Source organism: Lissotriton vulgaris, chromosome 5 (assembly GCF_964263255.1).
Source record: "Lissotriton vulgaris chromosome 5, aLisVul1.2, whole genome shotgun sequence".
Classification (NCBI taxonomy): domain Eukaryota; kingdom Metazoa; phylum Chordata; class Amphibia; order Caudata; family Salamandridae; genus Lissotriton; species Lissotriton vulgaris.
The window spans coordinates 1271229145-1271248274 of NC_141693.1; the positions used below are offsets into that span (position 1 = coordinate 1271229145).

A 19130-nucleotide genomic window follows, 5' to 3' on the forward strand; every position below is an offset into this window, starting at 1 on the left:
ATGACGCACTTCTCAAGCGCCACCGGGAACTCTGGGACTAGTAGTCCCCCTCTGGTCAGGCGGCGTAGATGGAGCGGGTGTGAGAGGCGGCAGATATGGCGACAGTCCCCCTTCTTATGACCCAACAGCGGGAGGGTATGCAGCAACCCAGCAAATGTACGCCAACAAATAAAGTCCAAGCAGGAGTCAGATGGCTCTATCATTTTCAAATAGGTGACAGCGCATATGCCGACCGCTCGTTTATCCTGACACCCTAACTGAACCCATCAACACCAAGCCAGAGACGATACAACGTGGCACACAAACCCACTGGGAACGTTGTGGAGCACATCTTTGGGCTCTTAAAAAGCAGGTTCCGCTACCTCCACAAAAGCGGAGGTGCACAGCAGTACTCACCACTCATCTGCTGTAAGATCATTGCAACCATGATGATGAACATGCACTGCCGGACCCCAACACAGCAGGAGTTGCGCCAGCAACAGATGGCAGACAGAGACGGGCAGAGATCATATGCAACTATTTTTGAGTAAGTAAAGAGACACAGACAGGTGGAGTATGTACCCAACGTAGTTTAAATATTGGCACTACGCAGGTACTCAAAGGCACAAATGTGCAACACAAATGGTATCCGTTAATCATGGGACTCCTGGCTCACTTTCCCATTAAAGATCATGGAGTGTGGGCAGCATTAGTCATTTTCTGCCACGCCTACCGGTGCCAGATGAAATTGGCTGGCTGTACTCACTAGGTGTTTGGGCACTTGGAGCACCATGAAGCCTGCTGCTCCTCCGTGTCTCAGCAACGGGGGGCTTGTCATGCTGCTCCTACTGGTGCTTTCCTCACTCTCAGGTGTAGTATCGGGTTCCCAAGGCCTACATGCTCCGAAGATAACCCACTTACATTCAAGAACTGTTGGCATGGAAACTGAAAAATTCAAAAAACAAGTTTATTAAGACCACATGGGGTGGTGGTACATTCCTACAGCACCCTTCGGTAATGCAAGAAGTATCACACCGAACATCGGTGTGACCCGTTCTTTTATACAATTTGCAGGTAATAAAAAGATAGGCGGTACAAAGTTACAGAGCGTTATGTACATATATGGTCATTTTTGGAACACAGCCAGCTCATTGGAGGGGTTACAACTCCGCTGGTCAGTTTGGCGGCACATTCCTGAGGGGTGACTGGTCAGTGGGGACTGCGCATGTACAGGCTTGACCGGTACTAAAAATAGCCTGTTGCTGGGCAAAACTCGAGTGGTCAGTGGCATGGACAACGGACTAAAGGGCACGCTGGCCACGAGGCCGCTTATGATCTAAGATGGCCGCCGTAACACACAAAATGGCGTTTTCAAGTATAGCCAAGTTAAGCGGGAAAACGTGTAGCACAGCTAAGCGCTAACTCGGCCATTGTCAAATTACGACAGACGACCCTTTTAGCGTTTAGCTGAAGCTACCTCATAGTGAACATAATCAGGGTGTTCATCTTCAATATCAATTAGCATTATTTGAGTTGCTTCTTTATGAAGCATCATTTTATCATGAGCAAGAGCTCGTCTTGATGGTATGCAAGCTGATAAGCACATGGAACATAAAGCTGGGCCACATTGAATACGTAAGCATAAAAAGAACAGTATCCCCACAATGATACATAAAATCGTTAGCAGTTTCCAACCCCAGGTGGTAAGCATTGACCAGAACCACCCTGAAAGAGTCCAAGTCCCATTGTCCGGGTGCATTTCAGCAGCTATCTTATGCAATTTCGAAATAGCATCATAAACAGATGGTGAATTGTCAGGTATGTATACACAGCAGCTGCTTCCGATGATTCTACATGCCCCCCCCACGGTCAGCTAGAACTACATCTAGAACCATTCTGTTTTGGAGCGTAACAATCCTAGAAATCTGGAGTTCTTCCGTAATATTTCCAAGTGCAATAGCAGTATCATTGGCTACAGCCTCAACAACACGGGTCAATCGTCGTATTTTCCGACTATTCAGAGCGGCCCCCACAAAGGAAAACAGTCCCAAATTAAAGTCCACATATTGCTGTAAGGCAGTATCGGTCTGGTCGATATCGTCCAGAACAACAGTCCGTTTGACACGATTCAAAACAAAATCGTGATACAAAATATAATCATTATGATACATTGGCGGGGCGATGAATACAGGGGGTAGTACAAAAGATACATAACAAGTGCCTAACCATCCCAACGGAAGCTGATGATAACCTTTCGTTCCACAAATGAAATAAGTATTGCGGGATGCTACAAACGATATGCCATTCGGGCTGTCAACGGTAAGTGTGGTGTTGCATTCACTTTTCCCCACCGGAATTGTACCTTTATTGCATATACACAGATCAGCTTTAGTAGCAATAACATTAATAACATATGAGCTGGATACATTGATGTTCCGTTGATTGCTGTAAATACGTGGGGCAGATGCATTATCGGGGCGGTACTCCTCCCATTCAAATCGAGTACCTTCAGCTCGTGGATACCCATCCCTGTCATGACAGCAAATTTTATTCAAACGGAAAAGCACCCCCCCTTTTGTTGGCCATCTCAAAGTGAAGAGAAGAGTGTACCAGGCATTACAGGATCCATTATGTGAAAACGGGAGAGGAATAAGTGGAGTGCCTCCTTTCTTCTGGTGCCCAGGCAACATCCCACACACCCAGCAATTAGACGTATTTGTCATGTTATGCGTATGATGCAGAATCTGAATAAAGCTATTGTTCAAATAAGTCTGTCGGTGTCGTTCTTCATGATAGGGCAAGGTGAAGTGAAAATGTTCAGATGGAGCCGGGGTAGTCGGCAGCAGATGTTCACGTGCAGGCACCACGAGTTCAACTACCCAGGCTATCACAGCTATTACCACTATTGTCAAGACGAAAAGGATGGCACCAAGTATTCTTTTGTCTCGTGATGCGGAAGACGCCATATTTCAAAAAGTTCTTAATGTCTCAAATAGTTCAAATTGTTCACAAAGTCTCAAATATACACATGTATATACCTAAAAAAGAAAAATATGGTGCTGAGCTCCGAGGTAGCCGTTGTTTTCTTCTCCGGGGTCAAGACGGGTGTCGCTACTCTTGGCAGAACTGATCCCCCCCTTGAGATTCCTGGTTTCCATTTCACAAACCCCAGAGCGGTAACCAACCAGTCTCGAAAACCAAAAAAAACCCTTCTTATTGTGGCCGCAGATTATAGCGCTCTCGTCCAGAAACAGTGTGGTCCGGGAAGGCTCCCTCAACTTCGGCTGACGTCACAGCTGGGCTCTTTTCTTTCTCCAGAATTTCTTTGTAGTCGGTCAACACAGCAGGATTCACCAGATCAGGAGAGACACGATGGCAGTGAGTCGAATGTACCCACCGCTTCCTATTGGTCACTCGTACAGCTGTTCGAGTCGCCAGGAGGACCTGCTCGGGGCCACGCCACCTCGGTTCCAAGCTGTTCGCCCTCTCAAACGATTTGATCATAACGTGGTCTCCAGGGCGAAGATCATGGCCCTCTCCAGTAGAGTTGTCAGGGAGCGCTTCTCGAACCTGTTGATGAATAGAAAGCAAATCATTTGTTAATCGTGCCAAATAATCGTTCATCATTATACAAGGCACATCATGTATTAATGGCGGCTTGGGCACTCCCCAAATATTCATAGGCCTTCCAAACACCACCTCATACGGTGTGAGGCCAGTTCGCGAGTGGGGCACTGATCTGAGAGAGAGTAATGCTAGCAGCAAAGCATACGGCCACTTCAATGTCGTAGACGCCACAATCTTAGCCAGTTTGAGTTTCAACGTGGCATTGTACCGCTCAACAAGACCTGCCGACTGAGGGTGGAACACAGCATGAAACTTCTGCTGAATCCCCAGCCCCTTCAGCACATACTCCACAATTTTCCCGACAAAATGAGGCCCATTATCGCTCCACAAAAATTTGCAAACTCCAAATCGAGGGAAAAACTCCTTAAGCAACACCTTAGCTGTTGTCAGGGCTGTATTGTCTTTCGTGGGGAAAGCCTCTACCCATTTGCTAAAAGCACATACCACCACTAAGACATACTTCAGGTTGTTGCAACGCTCAAGCTATATATAATCCATTTGGAGTACCTCGAATGGTGCGGAAGGTGGAACGAACCCTCCTTTCGGAGTATGGGTCCCCTTTGCAGGATTGTGCTGCAAACATATCAGGCAGGTCTGCACTACTCTCTTGGCAGTATTAGCAATCTCGGGATGTTCCCAAACTCGTGTTAACAGTCGAGTGATTGCAAGAGCCCCCACGTGCGCCAACCCATGTGTCATCTGGACCATCGCTTGCAAGTAAGCTGCAGGCAATTTCCATTTCTCCATGTCCTTACTTCTCCAACAACCTTCATCATCTAGCACCCCATCTGCTGCCCATGCCGCAAGTTCTGATTCAGTAGCTGATTTCTGAATATCTAATATCTCTGCTCTTGCATCATTCCATCGCTCGGCCTGTGATTGTGTCACGTACATGGGGGAGTCAGTTCGGGACATAGCTGTTTGTCTCGCTATGCTGTCCGCAAAGGCATTTCCTTGACCCACTTCATCAGTGATCTTTTTATGGGCACTACATTTTATTATCGCTACTTTCTTTGGACAAAGCAACGCGTTTAGGAGATCACGCACTAGTTCTCCGTGCATAATGTGTACTCCGTGAGAAGTCAAAAACCCACGCTCTCTCCAGAGTAGCCCGAAGTCATGTGCTACTCCGAAGGCGTACCGGCTGTCTGTGTATATGTTCACACATAGGCCAGTACTCAGTTCGCAGGCTCTTGTCAAGGCTATCAGCTCTGCTGCTTGGGCCGATTTCTGTGGTATTCTAGCTGTTTCCACCACTGTCTTAAGTGTCGTGATCGCATAGGCTGCGGAAGTCGTGCCATCTGGCAGCCTCAAACACGATCCATCAACCCACAGTTCCCCATCCACATCTGGAAGTGGCATATCCTGTAAGTCGACACGACCCTTTGTCTGTTCCTCGGTCAGGAAAACACAGTCATGATGTTTTTCTTCCTGACCCTCCTCGACCGGATAGGGCAATAAAGTGGCAGGATTCAGGGTAGCACATCTTTTCAGTGTGATATGTGGTGCCAACAGTGTAAGCTCATATCCTGTTAACCGTGCACTCATGAGATATTGGGTCTTTGTTTGATTTAGCAGGGCATCTACTGCGTGGGGAACTAGCACCAACAATTTGTGCGATAACACTATTCCCTCACTCTGCCTTATAGCTACTGCTGTTGCTGCCACTGCTCGAAAACACCCAGGTAACCCTCGTGCTACAGGATCAAGAATGGCTGAAAAATACGCACATGGCCTCTGCTTATCCCCGTGTGCTTGCACTAACACTGATAACGCGCACCCATCTTTCTCGTGCACGTACAATGTGAAAATCTTCGTGTAATCTGGTGTACCTAATACGGGAGCAGAGCAGAGGGCCTGTCTCAATTGTTCGAAGGCATTTTAACATTCATCTGTCCATTCAAGGGGCATTGGTGTAGCTTTGGACAGTAACGCTAGCAAGGGCTTTATATTGTGCGAAAACCCCATGATCCACTGCCTACAAAAGGACGTTAACCCTATGAAGGCGCGTACATCTCTCTGTGTGCGGGGGACTGGTGTATCTAAAATCGCCTGAATTCAATCTGATGTTAATGCACGCCCCTCCTTAGATAAAAGATGACCGAGGTAGGTCACCTTGGGTCTACAGTATTGAAGTTTTTTCTTAGAAACCTTGTGATTATGCTGTGCCAGAAAAGAAAGCAACGCAATCGTACTCCCCTCACATTGTGCATAAGTATCTGCAGCAAGCAGAAGGTCATCCACGTATTGGATAAGGACAACCCCAGACTGTAACTCAAAGGAATCAAGCTGTCTTTTCAAAGCCTGGCTGTAGATACTCGGGCTCTCAGTGTAACCTTGAGGAACACGACAAAATCTATACGATTTATTATTTAACGTGAAACCAAACAAATATCTGCTATCAGGATGGACAGGGATAGAAAAGAACGCATTTTTCAAGTCAATTACACTAAAGGTCGTTGCCTGGTGGCACCAGTGTAAGCAAGGTCGTAATGTCGGACACCACCGGGTATTGGGGAATGACAATTTTGTTAATTTCTCTCAAGTCAATAATGAACCGATAGACTTTGTCGTCAGTATCTCTCTTAAGGATCGGAAGAATAGGGCTGTTACAAACATTATAAGGAACCTCCTCCACCACTCCTGCAGTTATCAAATCTTGAACAATGTGTGTCAGGGCAATTTCACCTTCCCTCGAAATCTTATACTGTGGCACCCGTGGCAGAGAGGCCCCCTCCTTAACAGTAATATGAATAGGTGGAACACGCATCTCTCCCACATCCGTGTCTGAGGTCGCCCATAACGTGTGCGGGAGAGAGGCCAAAGCTGGAATGTCTAGTATAGAGCAAAACCTATCTGAGTCAGGATAATTGTCATTCAGGATAACCCGCACTCCCTCAGGAGCGCACTGTATCGTTGCTCGAAAATATTTAAGCAAATCGATGCCCAGGATATTATCTGGTGTATGGGGCGATAGCAAAAATTGACCAGAAAAATTTGTCAAGACAAAGTGCAAGGGGTTTTGACAATGGGCTAGGGGAGGGTGTGCCATCGAACCCTACACATGTTATCATTTCGCCAGACAGGGGAACCCTCGGAACCAAGTTTTTTGACAAAGCGCTACGAGTAGCTCCTGTGTCGACTAGAAATTGATCAGTAGAACCCAAAATGCCCGCTGTTACATATGGACCCTTCTGATCTACCGGCACTTCAATTGATTCCGTACCCCATCCTACGCAGTCCTATGCATGCACATAATCCTGGTGCTCCACATTCTCACCCTCCGATATCTGATATTGGTTTCGTCTATCAAAAGTATTTCGTTCATCCTGGCCACGACCCCTCTCCTCAGCCCTTCCACGATCGCCTCCACCACCTCTCGCCCCCGTATAACTGCCCCTCGACCTGCCGCCTCCTCGACCACGCTGGCTACGTTGTTCACGAAGTACCGGACAATCTTCAGCCCAATGCCCAAACTCTTTACAATAAGCACATTGATCCTCCGCTATATCTATACGACCGTACGACGTATTTCCTCCCCCTCGTCTACCTCTATCATTCCCTCTACCCTGTGTTCCACGAACCTGTGCCAACATCACCTTCGTTTTCAATTCTTTCACCTTCTTATCAACACTTTCTTTAGCCTCCAACTCCTGCCGCTCATAATATTGAGCCATAGTTAACAAAGACGCAGGGGTCGCCGTGGCCCAGGAACTTTCACTCGATTTCAATCGTTTTGCAATCTCCGGTAGGAGATTAGCCACATACTTATCTACAAACAAATGCCGACCCGTATCATCTGTTAAAGATTGACCACTGTAATCATGAAACGCCTCTTCGAAGCGTGTAAAGAAATCTGAGACCGTTTCATCTGGCTTTTGTTTGCACGAAGCTAACATGGTCCAATCGATCTTTTTAGAAGGTACAAGCGTTTTTAATTTATTCAAAATAGCCGCCGGGAGGTCTAGAATCAGCTGCCAAGGCTTACATGCCGGTTCCCTATCTAAATCAGCTGCATTTATTTCTTTCCATGTTCCTCCGAGTATCGTTTCATCATTATTTTTACGAATTAGTCTCCACATATCAGGCGGAAGAATTAACCCAAAAAACAGATCTATGTCAACAAGAGTCATCACACAGGACGAAATAGCCCCTTCCACCCCTTCATAGAATGCTGCCGGATTTTTACGAAGGTCAGGTAAAGAATTTTTCAACGCCATAACATCTGCTCTATTCCAAGGCGTATACACCCAGTTATATATAAAATACCCCTTTGCATCCTTTGACAGTTTATCATCATCTGTACCTTCCCCTTTTGGCGGGACATACAAAGGTGCGGCTTCACGCATAGGCATAACATGCATTGCAGAACTCTTATCTGAACCCCGAAGAGAACACTCCTTAGATTGCCCAGTAGACTCAGGCCCGGACTCCTTATTCTTTTTCCGCTCGTCCCGCAATCTGGTAGTCTCACCCCGCAGCTGGATCAGTTGCTTGTAAAGGGCATCGACATCTGTAAGATCAAATATACCTTTATCCAAATTCTCACGGTGAATCGACACAACCTTAGGTTCTAACGTATCTGAAAATTGACGATATGCAATAACAACTTCATCTGCCAAAGTAGCCAGAAAATACAGTAATTCTTGTTCTGTCCAATTACTCCTTTCAGTAATAACGTCAGCCTGAGTAACAAAATTCGTGTGCACTTTACGAGCCCAACTACGTAAATGTGCGGATCTCTCCGCAGAAAACCTGACACCAGATACACCCTTCTTTCCCGGCTTATCCTGTCCGTCGTCATCCGAATCTGCAGTTGGAGCCGTAGACGAAACGTACGAAGGCGGTGATCGATCTAACAATGAAAAATCATCAATTTCATTATTAAGGACAGGATAAAGCGGTCGGCGAATAGGGAATTGACCAGTCGTTTGCAATTTACGTTCCCGTTCCTCCCTCTCTTTCTTCTCCTGAGCCTCCTTTTCCTCAAGCTGTAAAGCTTTATCACGGGCAGCCTTGCGCTGCTCTTTGTCCGCCAAGGCAACTTCACGTTTCATTCGCTCACGCACCGCTTTCTCCCACATTCGTACACAATCAAACATATTTTGTCTAGACCTTCGTTGAAACAAACATTGTTCCACAAACTGCACTTTACGCAAATCGAACGACCCATGTAGAGGCCATTGCAATTCAGGATCCGATTTAGTATACTTGTTCCATAGTTTACTGTACATTATAGGGGGAAGGCCAAATTTGATATACATTTCACGATTTGGTGTTCCTTCTGGGGGGCCGGCTGTGCTTCCGCTAACCTAATTGTGGTACCATTTCCAAGACAGCACATCCCTCGGAGTGTGCTTAAAACAGGCATGTTCAAAAAGTATCACGAAAGCGTGATACCATACAAAATGGCACTTACAGTACTTCACACAAACGTGCCGCTCAGAGGAAAAAAACAAAATTAGAGAAACATCTCTACATGCCTGCCTATGTGAAGTGCACTACACATATAGATTCAAAGTTCACAAATTCACAAATGTTAGCTAACTCAAATCAAAAGTCATAGGTCATAGAGCTTCGGCAAGCGTCCGAGGACTACCTTACCGATCACAAATCACAGAACTTCAGTAAGCGTCCACAGACTACCTTACCGATCACAAATCTTACCCAAAGTCTCAAAGGTCCAGATTCCAACTGCCAAGGTCTTTTAATCGAATCAGCCAAACGGCACTTTATCCAGCAACGCAGACGATCAAGAACTCAGTCGGAGACCGGCGCCACCTGAAAGGTCAGATCAGAAGGAAAGGAAGAAACACCGCGGGTGCCAAGACTCGGGTCACTCAGTAGCAGCGTACGCGTCCATGGCGAGTTTCCAAACCTTCGTCACGACCTCTCCTTCGGGCATCCGAGTCGCCGATGAGTCCCTTCGTGGTCGCCAATTTGTAGTATCGGGTTCCCAAGGCCTACATGCTCCGAAGATAACCCACTTACATTCAAGAACTGTTGGCACGGAAACTGAAAAATTCAAAGAACAAGTTTATTAAGACCCCATGGGGTGGTGGTACATTCCTACAGCACCCTTCGGTAATGCAAGAAGTATCACACCGAACATCGGTGTGACCCGTTCTTTTATACAATTTGCAGGTAATAAAAAGATAGGCGGTACAAAGTTACAGAGCGTTATGTACATATATGGTCATTTTTGGAACACAGCCAGCTCATTGGAGGGGTTACAACTCCGCTGGTCAGTTTGACGGCACAAACCTGAGGGGTGACTGGTCAGTGGGGACTGCGCATGTACAGGCTTTACCGGTACTAAAAATAGCCTGTTGCTGGGCAAAACTCGAGTGGTCAGTGGCACGGACAACGGACTAAAGGGCACGCTGGCCACGAGGCCGCTTATGATCTAAGATGGCCGCCGTAACACACAAAATGGCGTTTTCAAGTATAGCCAAGTTAAGCGGGAAAACGTGTAGCACAGCTAAGCGCTAACTCGGCCATTGTCAAATTACGACACAGGTACATCCAGAGCAGCAGTATGTGCTGAGTGAGCATTTAGCAGCACCTCTACAGCACTCGTCACCCTTGCAAGGCCCCTGGACACCTCATTGCTGCTGTGGGCTAGTCTGTCTTGCATGTTGACGCATCGCCTGCAAAGAAAGGAAGTTGCTGTGGCCAGGCGGTTAACAGTCTTGGTGTGTCGCTGTGCTTCCTGCCTGTCCTTCCTCCTTGTTGTTCTGTCCTGATCCAGTTTTGCGCACAAGAGAAGCACAGATTGAGACATGTCCCTGCAGCCATCTCCCTCATACCTCTTGCCATCTCTTTGTTCTGATCCACCAATGCACTGATGCCCTTCCCTATGTATTCCATGTTTGCATTCAGGTGCCTCATCTGGCGTTGCACCGACTGGATGGCCTTCCCCTGCATACGTTGTATCTTCACCATACTACCCTCCAGCCCACGGAAGACACCAGGACACTCCACATGTTGTGCAACACTGCTGTCTCGGGGCCTGCAGCGTCTGGTACCTGTGCAGCCACCCTCTGCACTGGACTGCTGTATGACAGTGCTTCCTTCCCCAGCCAAGGTTGGTGTCTCATCCCCCTCCATGTCACTTGCTGATGTCTCCATTTGGACTAGTGGGGCAACTACATGCCTCTTACTCTTGTGACCTGCAGGTGTTGTTTCAGGCAGTGACTCAGGCAGTTCAGGTGAGGAAAGTAGCAGAGGGGAGCCTGAACGCTCTGGGGAGGCCTGCAGCTGTGGAGACATTACAAGGTCTTGGGAGGCTGGCTGTGTTGTTGGTGCACCAGTGTCCTCTGTGTCATTCCCTGCACTTCTCCCTGCCTTCTGGGTGTCGTCCCTCTGTGATGCACTGCCTTCCTTCTCCCTGGTATGCCTGCGAGCTGTCTCGCTTGTGGACATAAAAGCATACATTGGCTGTGTGCTCTTGCAGCACTGCTTATACAATTACATTCTTATCACTGATACACTGTAACTATTGCCTCAGCTTGCTTATCACTGATGTGTGTTGCATAACTTGTTGCTTGGTGTGCTGTATGACATGGTAGGTCTTTCAATGACTACATCTCCCATAATGCATTGCTGGTGTATGTTGCTTCCTCTATTGGAGTGGGGTTAACACTGCAACATAGGGGAAAGGGAAGGTGATGGGGTGGGGGTGATTGCTGTGCATGCTTCTTACCTTTTCTGGTGGCAGCTCTGGCTAAGCTGTCTGCATCTGGCAGTCCACAGACGCTCTCTGGTTCTATGGTGGACTCCACCAGCTCCTCCAGCTCAGTCAGCGCAGGCGCACGGTTCCTCCCTCCTCCAGTACGGTTTGCCTCTTTGTGGAGCTCTGCAATTTTTTTCTTGGTTACACTCCTGAGGTCGTACCACCTCTTTTTCAGGTCATCTATCTCCAGTGGAGTCACTCCTACAGCATTCACTTTAGACTGTATTTTCAGCCAAATCTTTCTTTGGCAGATTCTGCCACCATCAGGGACTGCTTCCCAAACAATTTCTGGTGTTCTTTCACCACCTCCTCCACGAGGACCTGCAGCTCCATGGTGCTTAATTTTATTTTTCTCTTCCTCCATGGAACTTCCTTTGCCATTTTTCTCTTTTAAATGCAATTTTTTTTCCTGTGGCTCAGGGACTCAGCTCTGCTCTCACAGCCTCTCCAGAAGCTTCTAATTGCTTCCACCTGCCTGGGTGTAGCCACTTCCTGGTTTAGAGGGGGGTGGTTGCACTTGATTGGTGACTCCTGAGTTTTTCTTTTTTTGAATAGCCGATTCGGTATTTACCAATTCGGTATTTACCGATTTGGTATTTACCAAATCGGTAATTCCCATTCATTCCTTTGGGCCTGGAGGCCCATAGGGATGAATGGGATTTACTGATTCTGTAAATACCGAATCAGTAAATACCGAATCGGTAAATATCGAATGGCTGATACCGAATTTTACTGAATCGGTAAAAATTTCCAAATTTTTACCTACATCCCATTTTCCGATTCTAAAATACCAAATCTGTAAAATTTGTTTTTTTAGAATCGGTAATTCTGGATTACCTACATCTGGCCCATTGTCATTTACAATGCCAATAGCTCTAACTCAAGCAAATACGAGACCTACTGCATTTTGAATACCTGTTATTGCTATTATCGTAGTGGGACTATGCTTTGCCTGTGAGTGAATACGTACATTTCCACCTTTGACGAGCAATCAGTGGGGCTTATGTGCCAGTATTACGAAACTGAATCTGTCAATTTAAAGGTGAACGGTAACAAAGGAGAAAAATGATTGTCTAAAACATGGGAGCAATTGTATTAATTATATACAAGGGGTGTATTTTTTGTTCATTATATGTGCAGTTGTTATCAAATTGTGTGTACATGTTGGGATTTATAGAGTATGAAATCTTATGTGATGAATGTATTCACAAACTTTATAATGCTCATCTTTGTAAGGACAAAACAATGAGTTATTTCCCCCAATCAAGGATCAAAGTGAAAGAAGTTGATACCTAATATCACTAATTGCATATATAACACAAAATCCTCTACTGCCTTGTCAAGAGCGACCACCAAAAATCTTGCCTTTTTCTGATCTTCATTGCTCTCAAACCAATGTGTTCCTTGTGTGCTAAAGTCAGGAATTTCATTATTAAACCAATTGGAAATACTAATAGAGCATGCCTTCTAAATGTATCCCCCTCAATGGAAAATCCTCATGCCACATGCAAACACCCTCCTTCCTTTTTCCCCACCACCCTGCTAAACTTAGTTTCAATGTTTCTTATAAGTGTCATAACTTCATCTTCCGGTAAATCTACTTATCATTCATTTTCAGAACAATGCTCTTCCTAACAAAGAAGTCACTGACCTCATCACATACTCTTTGTCTTCCACCTACTTCTTATCCAAATCCTTGGCATATTAAATCATCTGTAATGTCAACAGATATTATGCACAGCTGGGAGAACTCCTATAATTTTAACTTACAGATAGCTATCTGGGTTGTCACTTTACCTGCAACTGTGCTTGTAATCACTCAGACTAATGGCCTGTGGTCTGTCTGTGGTCTGTCATTCCCCACAAAGTAGACCTAAAAAGATGCACACCTGACCAAGATGCTAAAGCCTCACTCGTTAACAAAGTATGGGGCCTCTACAACCCTCAAAGCTTATTTGAGGGGTCTCTGCACCCCCAAAGCTTATTTGCAAATACTTCAGTTTTCCTTAAGTTATACTTCAGTTCATTCTTTTTCATATGCACCCCCAGACCGAGGGTCCTGCGAGGTAATTGTGGAGTACATTTGGAATGAAATGCAGCTATCCCCAGAAAATAACCTAATTTATCTTTGATCAGTGGATTGGGAGCCTCTCCTATTTACTTCAGCAACATCAATTGAGTTTTGGTGCTTCTCATGAAAAAGGGTGACTTAGCCCCCTTACCCAGCCTATAATTTTACCCTTCAGAGTCAATCATTTCTCTTGTAAGATCATCAAAAAAGTCTCTAATCTCTCATCAAGAAACATCTTGTTATTGACAAACATTAATACATCATTTTGGGAACATTGGACTCCTTATGCCATTTGAACATGGATGAACCCAAGGTGAGATCACATGGTATTGTTCTGAACCAGTAGGTTCCTTCCAGAGTCATATAATTTATCAGGTCATGTTACCTTTGTGCAAGACACTGTTGTTGTACAAAAATGCCATATCTATGGTTGGATTCATCTCTGCTACATGAAGTAAAAAAACATCCCTTCAGCATTGAATGCCTAGTGATCTAAATGTTGATTCTAGGTCCTAAAGGTCAACATATATCCAGAGAGTTCTATTGGTTTTATGTGGTTGAACCACTGGCTCTAACCATTTTGAACTTTTCTATTATGTCTTTCTTGCATAAATTCTCCTTCAACTCTTTCCTCATTCACTCTACGCTCTAAGGGCCTGATTCCGATCTCGTTTGGAAAGCAAACCAAATGACTCGTTTCCCGAATGCTTTCCATATGACTGATGTCAGGGGAGTCCAACTGATCAAGTACGATACATTTTAATGCATCCAGACACGATTCAGTTGAACTCCCATTGACGTCAATGGGAGCCTGTGTACTGAACGCGTACGCAGGCTCCCATAGCAAAAAGGGGTGGGTGTGGAAAAGCGTACACCCTGTGGTGCGAACCCCATGGTGTCCGCCACACTGTGCACGGTCTGCCAAGGGGGACATATGGGCTCACCCCTGTGACAGATTCAGAGGGCCCATGATAAAGGGGAGCCTGCTATGGTACCCCGCAGTATGATTTCGACAGCGTTTCGTCATGCTGAAACCGAGGCGAAATGGCTGTCCGAATCATGCACATACTCACTCGGTCGAAATTCGGGTACATTGCATGGCACCATCCGGATATGAACTAGTCGTACAGATAGGTTTGGGTCCCAGAAACAATTCGATTGTTGATGCGTAAGCGATCTTTGCATTGTACGTGGTCGTTCCAACCTTTGCATGATTTGTTCGGAAACAAGGGCAACTAATCGGATCAAGGAAAGCCAAATCTGCTTCGAAGGCCTTCCAAACAACATCGGAATTGGGCTCTAAGTGTACCCCTGGGTGAGCATACTTTTGTTAGCATTATCTTGTGGCCTTAAATTCCTACTAAACTGTCATTTAAAACTATTCAGGAAATGTCTCCATGCAATCTGTTTATTTGTGTGTTAAGTTTGATGTAACACAATATTTGAACTGCTACATTTCACAAGTAATGAACACCTCATCTTTCGGCCTCACTGTTGATTATTCCCAATCCTCTCATACCATCAGCATAGACTTGGATAATCATCTAGTAGATAAACATCATTTAAGGTCTCAGCTCACATTCTTGAGAACCACTGTTGATAATTGTATCAAGAGTCTACAAGAGAGAAACTAATAAACCTTTTACATGTAAGGTGCTCCCTTTATAAACTGCAACAAACTACAGACCGTTTGCAAATGCATTCTAGGAAATCACAGTCAATGGCTGTACGAAAATAGATAAACACATATTCACATTTTTTAATATCACCTGATACTTTATTGGCATTGCACTTTGTATTTTTTTCATATAAATGGTAAAAATACATACAGTGAAGGGTGCACAGAGTGTGTTCACTTCAACAGGTTGTTAGTGCCTGAAGATAAGAATTAATTCATTAGTGGGTGATACAGAGTGAATCACGAATGAAACAGAAAAAGTACCTCTAAAGTACTCATATGAACATTTTGGGGCCAATGCAGATGACAAAAAACGGCCCAGACCAGTCACAAATGAGTAAAAGCTGCAAGGATGTGACGTTATTCTTTATCCACAGCGGATTGGTGCATCTGCGCTCACAATAATCTCAGCCATCTGCATCCCGATATATTCCCCCTTTACATCTTGGACATTTACTGTGTCATCCTCGAAGACAGTTTGCATTTTTCCTGTCCAGGATATGTCAGCAGTGTAGCGCGTTCCTGTGACATAGTATTCCACAGAGTACTTAGGCCTAGCTTGAAGTTTGGCATTAATACTGTCAGTCCTCGATTCTTTCCGACTACCTTCGGTACCCATAGTAAAAGTGGTGGTGACAGAACCGGAAACAGACATATCTCCAAGACCTGGGATGCCTGCTTTTACCGCAACAGTAACTCCTAGCTCAATGGAAGATTTAACGCTCCAGCTAGATTCAGTTTCAATAGTAAAGGACAACCGCCTTTCAGCATAAATAGGTGGGCTATCTTCGGGAGCAGCACAGTTCTGCACTTTGGTTCGGGCACTCAATTGTAAGGGCTCTGTTCTCAATATTTTCTTATCATTGAAGTTATATTTAATATCATAAAGGACTACTTTTTTGGTGGGCTTGCTATTATGGACTAAAACGTACTTGCTCTTCAGCACGTATGCTGGGATATCCATGTCCCCGTGCCTTTTAATAGCAGACATAGCATTGAGGGTTTGACCTTCTGGATTTATTGGAGATGCTTTCCAGATGCTGACATCATCCCTTGCCCCACTTCCAGCATCATTCCAAACCCAGGTCCACTGTGCCGGAGTTACATACTCTGCTTTAACACAGCGGAAGTCATCAGCAGAAGGAGCTGCATAGTTCCCAGTAGCTACATAGCCTAGGGCTACATAACCGGGTGTACACACAGGACGCCAAATGGCACCATCCCTATTAGCTCCCGAACCCCTATCTGTCCAAACCTGGACAAAGGAGGTAGGCTTCACCAGAGTCCCTTCCTTAATCTCCATTGCAAATACTCCAGTTGGTTTATTATAATTATCAACGGCGATGTGGCCCAGGCTGCAGCAGTGGTCAGCTTTCCAGAAGGAGACATCTCGAGCTGCTCCACTCCCTAGAAAAACAAGACAAATACACTTGAGTCCAAAGCTCATACATCCCTATTCATACTGCGAACATGTTCTTTATGTAAGTCCTGGCTGTTTTAAGAAGATTGTCTTCCATATTTTAAGGCTTCCAGACCTTATAATTACCATTAAAGATCACAAAATTCCTCCTTCTTTGTGAAATGTTGCCAATCTGTCAACAAGGATTGTAAGCAGTAGGGGGCACATTTACAAGCCCCCTGCACCACTTTGCGTCACTTTTCGCATGTTAAAAATGACGCAAAGTGGCACAAGGGGCTTGTAAATCTGCCCCCAGGAACTCAATACGGTTACAACTCATGAACCTCAAATTTACGAGTTGATCTTTAAACGACTTTTTTAAAATGAAATGGTAAATAAGGACCAAGGCATGAGAAACTCTCAGAGCATGCATGCAAAGTTCACCATAACTACCAAGCAAAGTTGCTGATTATTTGTGTCAAACCACAAGTTTCTAAAGGCCTCACTTGACACATTTCTCTTCATTCCACCCTTTGACCTGTGTCGGTTTTATGTTTTCCCTTTTTCTAAACAGTGAATTATCCTCTGATGGTGGAAGCACACTTGCAGATGGCCTAGAGGACTGCAGCATATCTCCCTATTTTAAAAATTCAGGAATTTTGAATAACGTATTGTATAAGCAAACCTCATCCAGACCTGATTCTTATGATTCTTGATCAATTTGTCTGCCCACCACTCCATAGTGCCTCAAAAGGAAGCATGTATTCTCATTCCAGGATATGAAATTACACAACACTATTCTTATCTATCTTTCCTTTCAGTTATAATCCTTTCATTTCCATCAAATGTTTGCATAATTCTTAATTTATTTAGCTTCTTAACTTGTCTTTAGCCTTTTTGTTATTAATCTCTTTTGTCTTCTAAGTCTGTATCTCTTCTTGGGATAAGAAGGCTCCCTGAAATATATGTTTACGAACATTCATCCTTCTCAGTGAGATTTTTATCATTTGCTCTGATGCGCCCTTCCTGTTCTGCAGCCCAATGCGCAATTCATGCACCAGATGGGAGCAATTTGTATTCATAGACTGTCTTTTAGTGCAGTTAAAAGTGGCCTAGGGAGCAAGCGTAGTCAAATCAAGATAATGGTAGCCCCAACTCCACGAGGCTTGTGTGGGCTAAAGCAGATCCATAGCCTTCTGTTATAATTTTACTTAGCCACCCCTTCATCTAAGCTACAGATGAAATGAAAATGGTCTCCAGTGCTGAACCACAACAGTACAAATAAAATGAAATTAATGGGAGGTTGTGCCCACCTATGTAGGTGTTGGTTACAAGATGGCTGATCCTATTGAAATTCTGATGGGCAATTTATCTCGGAAGATTTGCCTTATGGAGACAAGATAGAGAGTTAGTAGGTATATGTATTGAATGGGCGGAGTGGACTGACATGGGTCCTTGGGTAAGTGGGACGGTATGCATTCATCAAGACAGCTGACATCAGTAAACATTCTCTCGAAGACGTGAACATCTTTGGCACTTATTGGTGCTAAACTCTGATATCAAACATGTCAGCAGCAAAGAACTACCCCATTATCTATGATCAAATCTCAGCACACTGCATAAAAGAGTTCCAATGGTCGCAAATGAAGAGACCCTCAGCGTGATCTATGTCTCCTATTGAGAAGAATGCTGAATCAAAAAATGTGAACACAAAAACACACAGATACATGTACAAATTCATGTAGGCCAAACTGTTTCACTAGATGCCTTTTACAGAGTGCAGTTTTAAGTAAATAATAGCCCATCAAATTAACCAAAGGGCAAAATCCTTGGCCAAGATGGTGCCTCTAAAAAGACATCATTCATTTGTCTCTAACGTGACCGACTCTTCACTAACCATAAGAGCCAATCAGGGTCAGCAGAACTTTAGCAAATTCCCAACGTCCCTATATGCCAGCCCTCATCTGCGTAATTAAATCTGTGCAGTGACCAGGGATTTATAGTGACCTTAAAGATCTGCGATCTTACCTTTGTCATCCCAGATGTTGACCATTTCTTGTGTCTGATAAAGAACCAGAGCAATGTCTTGAGAGTCGCCTTGTGAAGGGAGTGCTATTTTATCAGATTTCAGGATGTAAGGAGTATCCGACGGTCTGTTATAGTTGCTGACGGATAGAAAGGACTCAGAAGTCAAACCTATAAAAGGAAAACATAGACAATGCGCGTTAATTTCATTCAACTTTGCCCCAAATGTGCTGACAGTTATACAATATTTCTAGTTTGACTGGAATAGAAAAGATGTTACTGTGCAGGCAATCTTTAAAGCCCATGAAAAGACACTGAAATCATTATAGCAGGATGGTTACTTTTTGACCCACATTGTAAGTGCTGCACCAGTTCTGAATGACTTGTTGGGCTGACTTGAACTGATATGGTTTATGAATTAAACCTCACCCCAAAAACTAGGTATACATGACTACTTTTACTTCAGGAAGAGGACAGAAATTCTGGCTGACAGGTTTGGACTGGGAAAGAAAAGCAACTCTGGTAAAAATGATCAAACCATGCCTGGCTACACAAAGCAAGCAACCATAGGGCCCGATTCACAGAACTAACTTAAGACAAAATCCTAAACTTACTA

General features: G+C 44.7%; 1 protein-coding gene across 1 annotated transcript in view; it reads right to left on the minus strand.

Moving 5' to 3' along the window:
* Positions 1–15161: 15161 nt before the first annotated feature.
* Positions 15162–19130, minus strand: part of LOC147712444 (uncharacterized) — a 399151-nt gene continuing 395182 nt past the window's right edge. Inside the window, exons 7-8 of the mRNA XM_086923116.1 lie at positions 18518–18685; positions 15162–16497 (exon numbers count right to left, since the gene is read on the minus strand). Coding sequence (XP_086779242.1) covers positions 15458–16497; positions 18518–18685 — 1208 coding nt within the window. The 3' untranslated portion in view covers positions 15162–15457. The remainder of the gene's footprint in view (positions 16498–18517; positions 18686–19130) is intronic.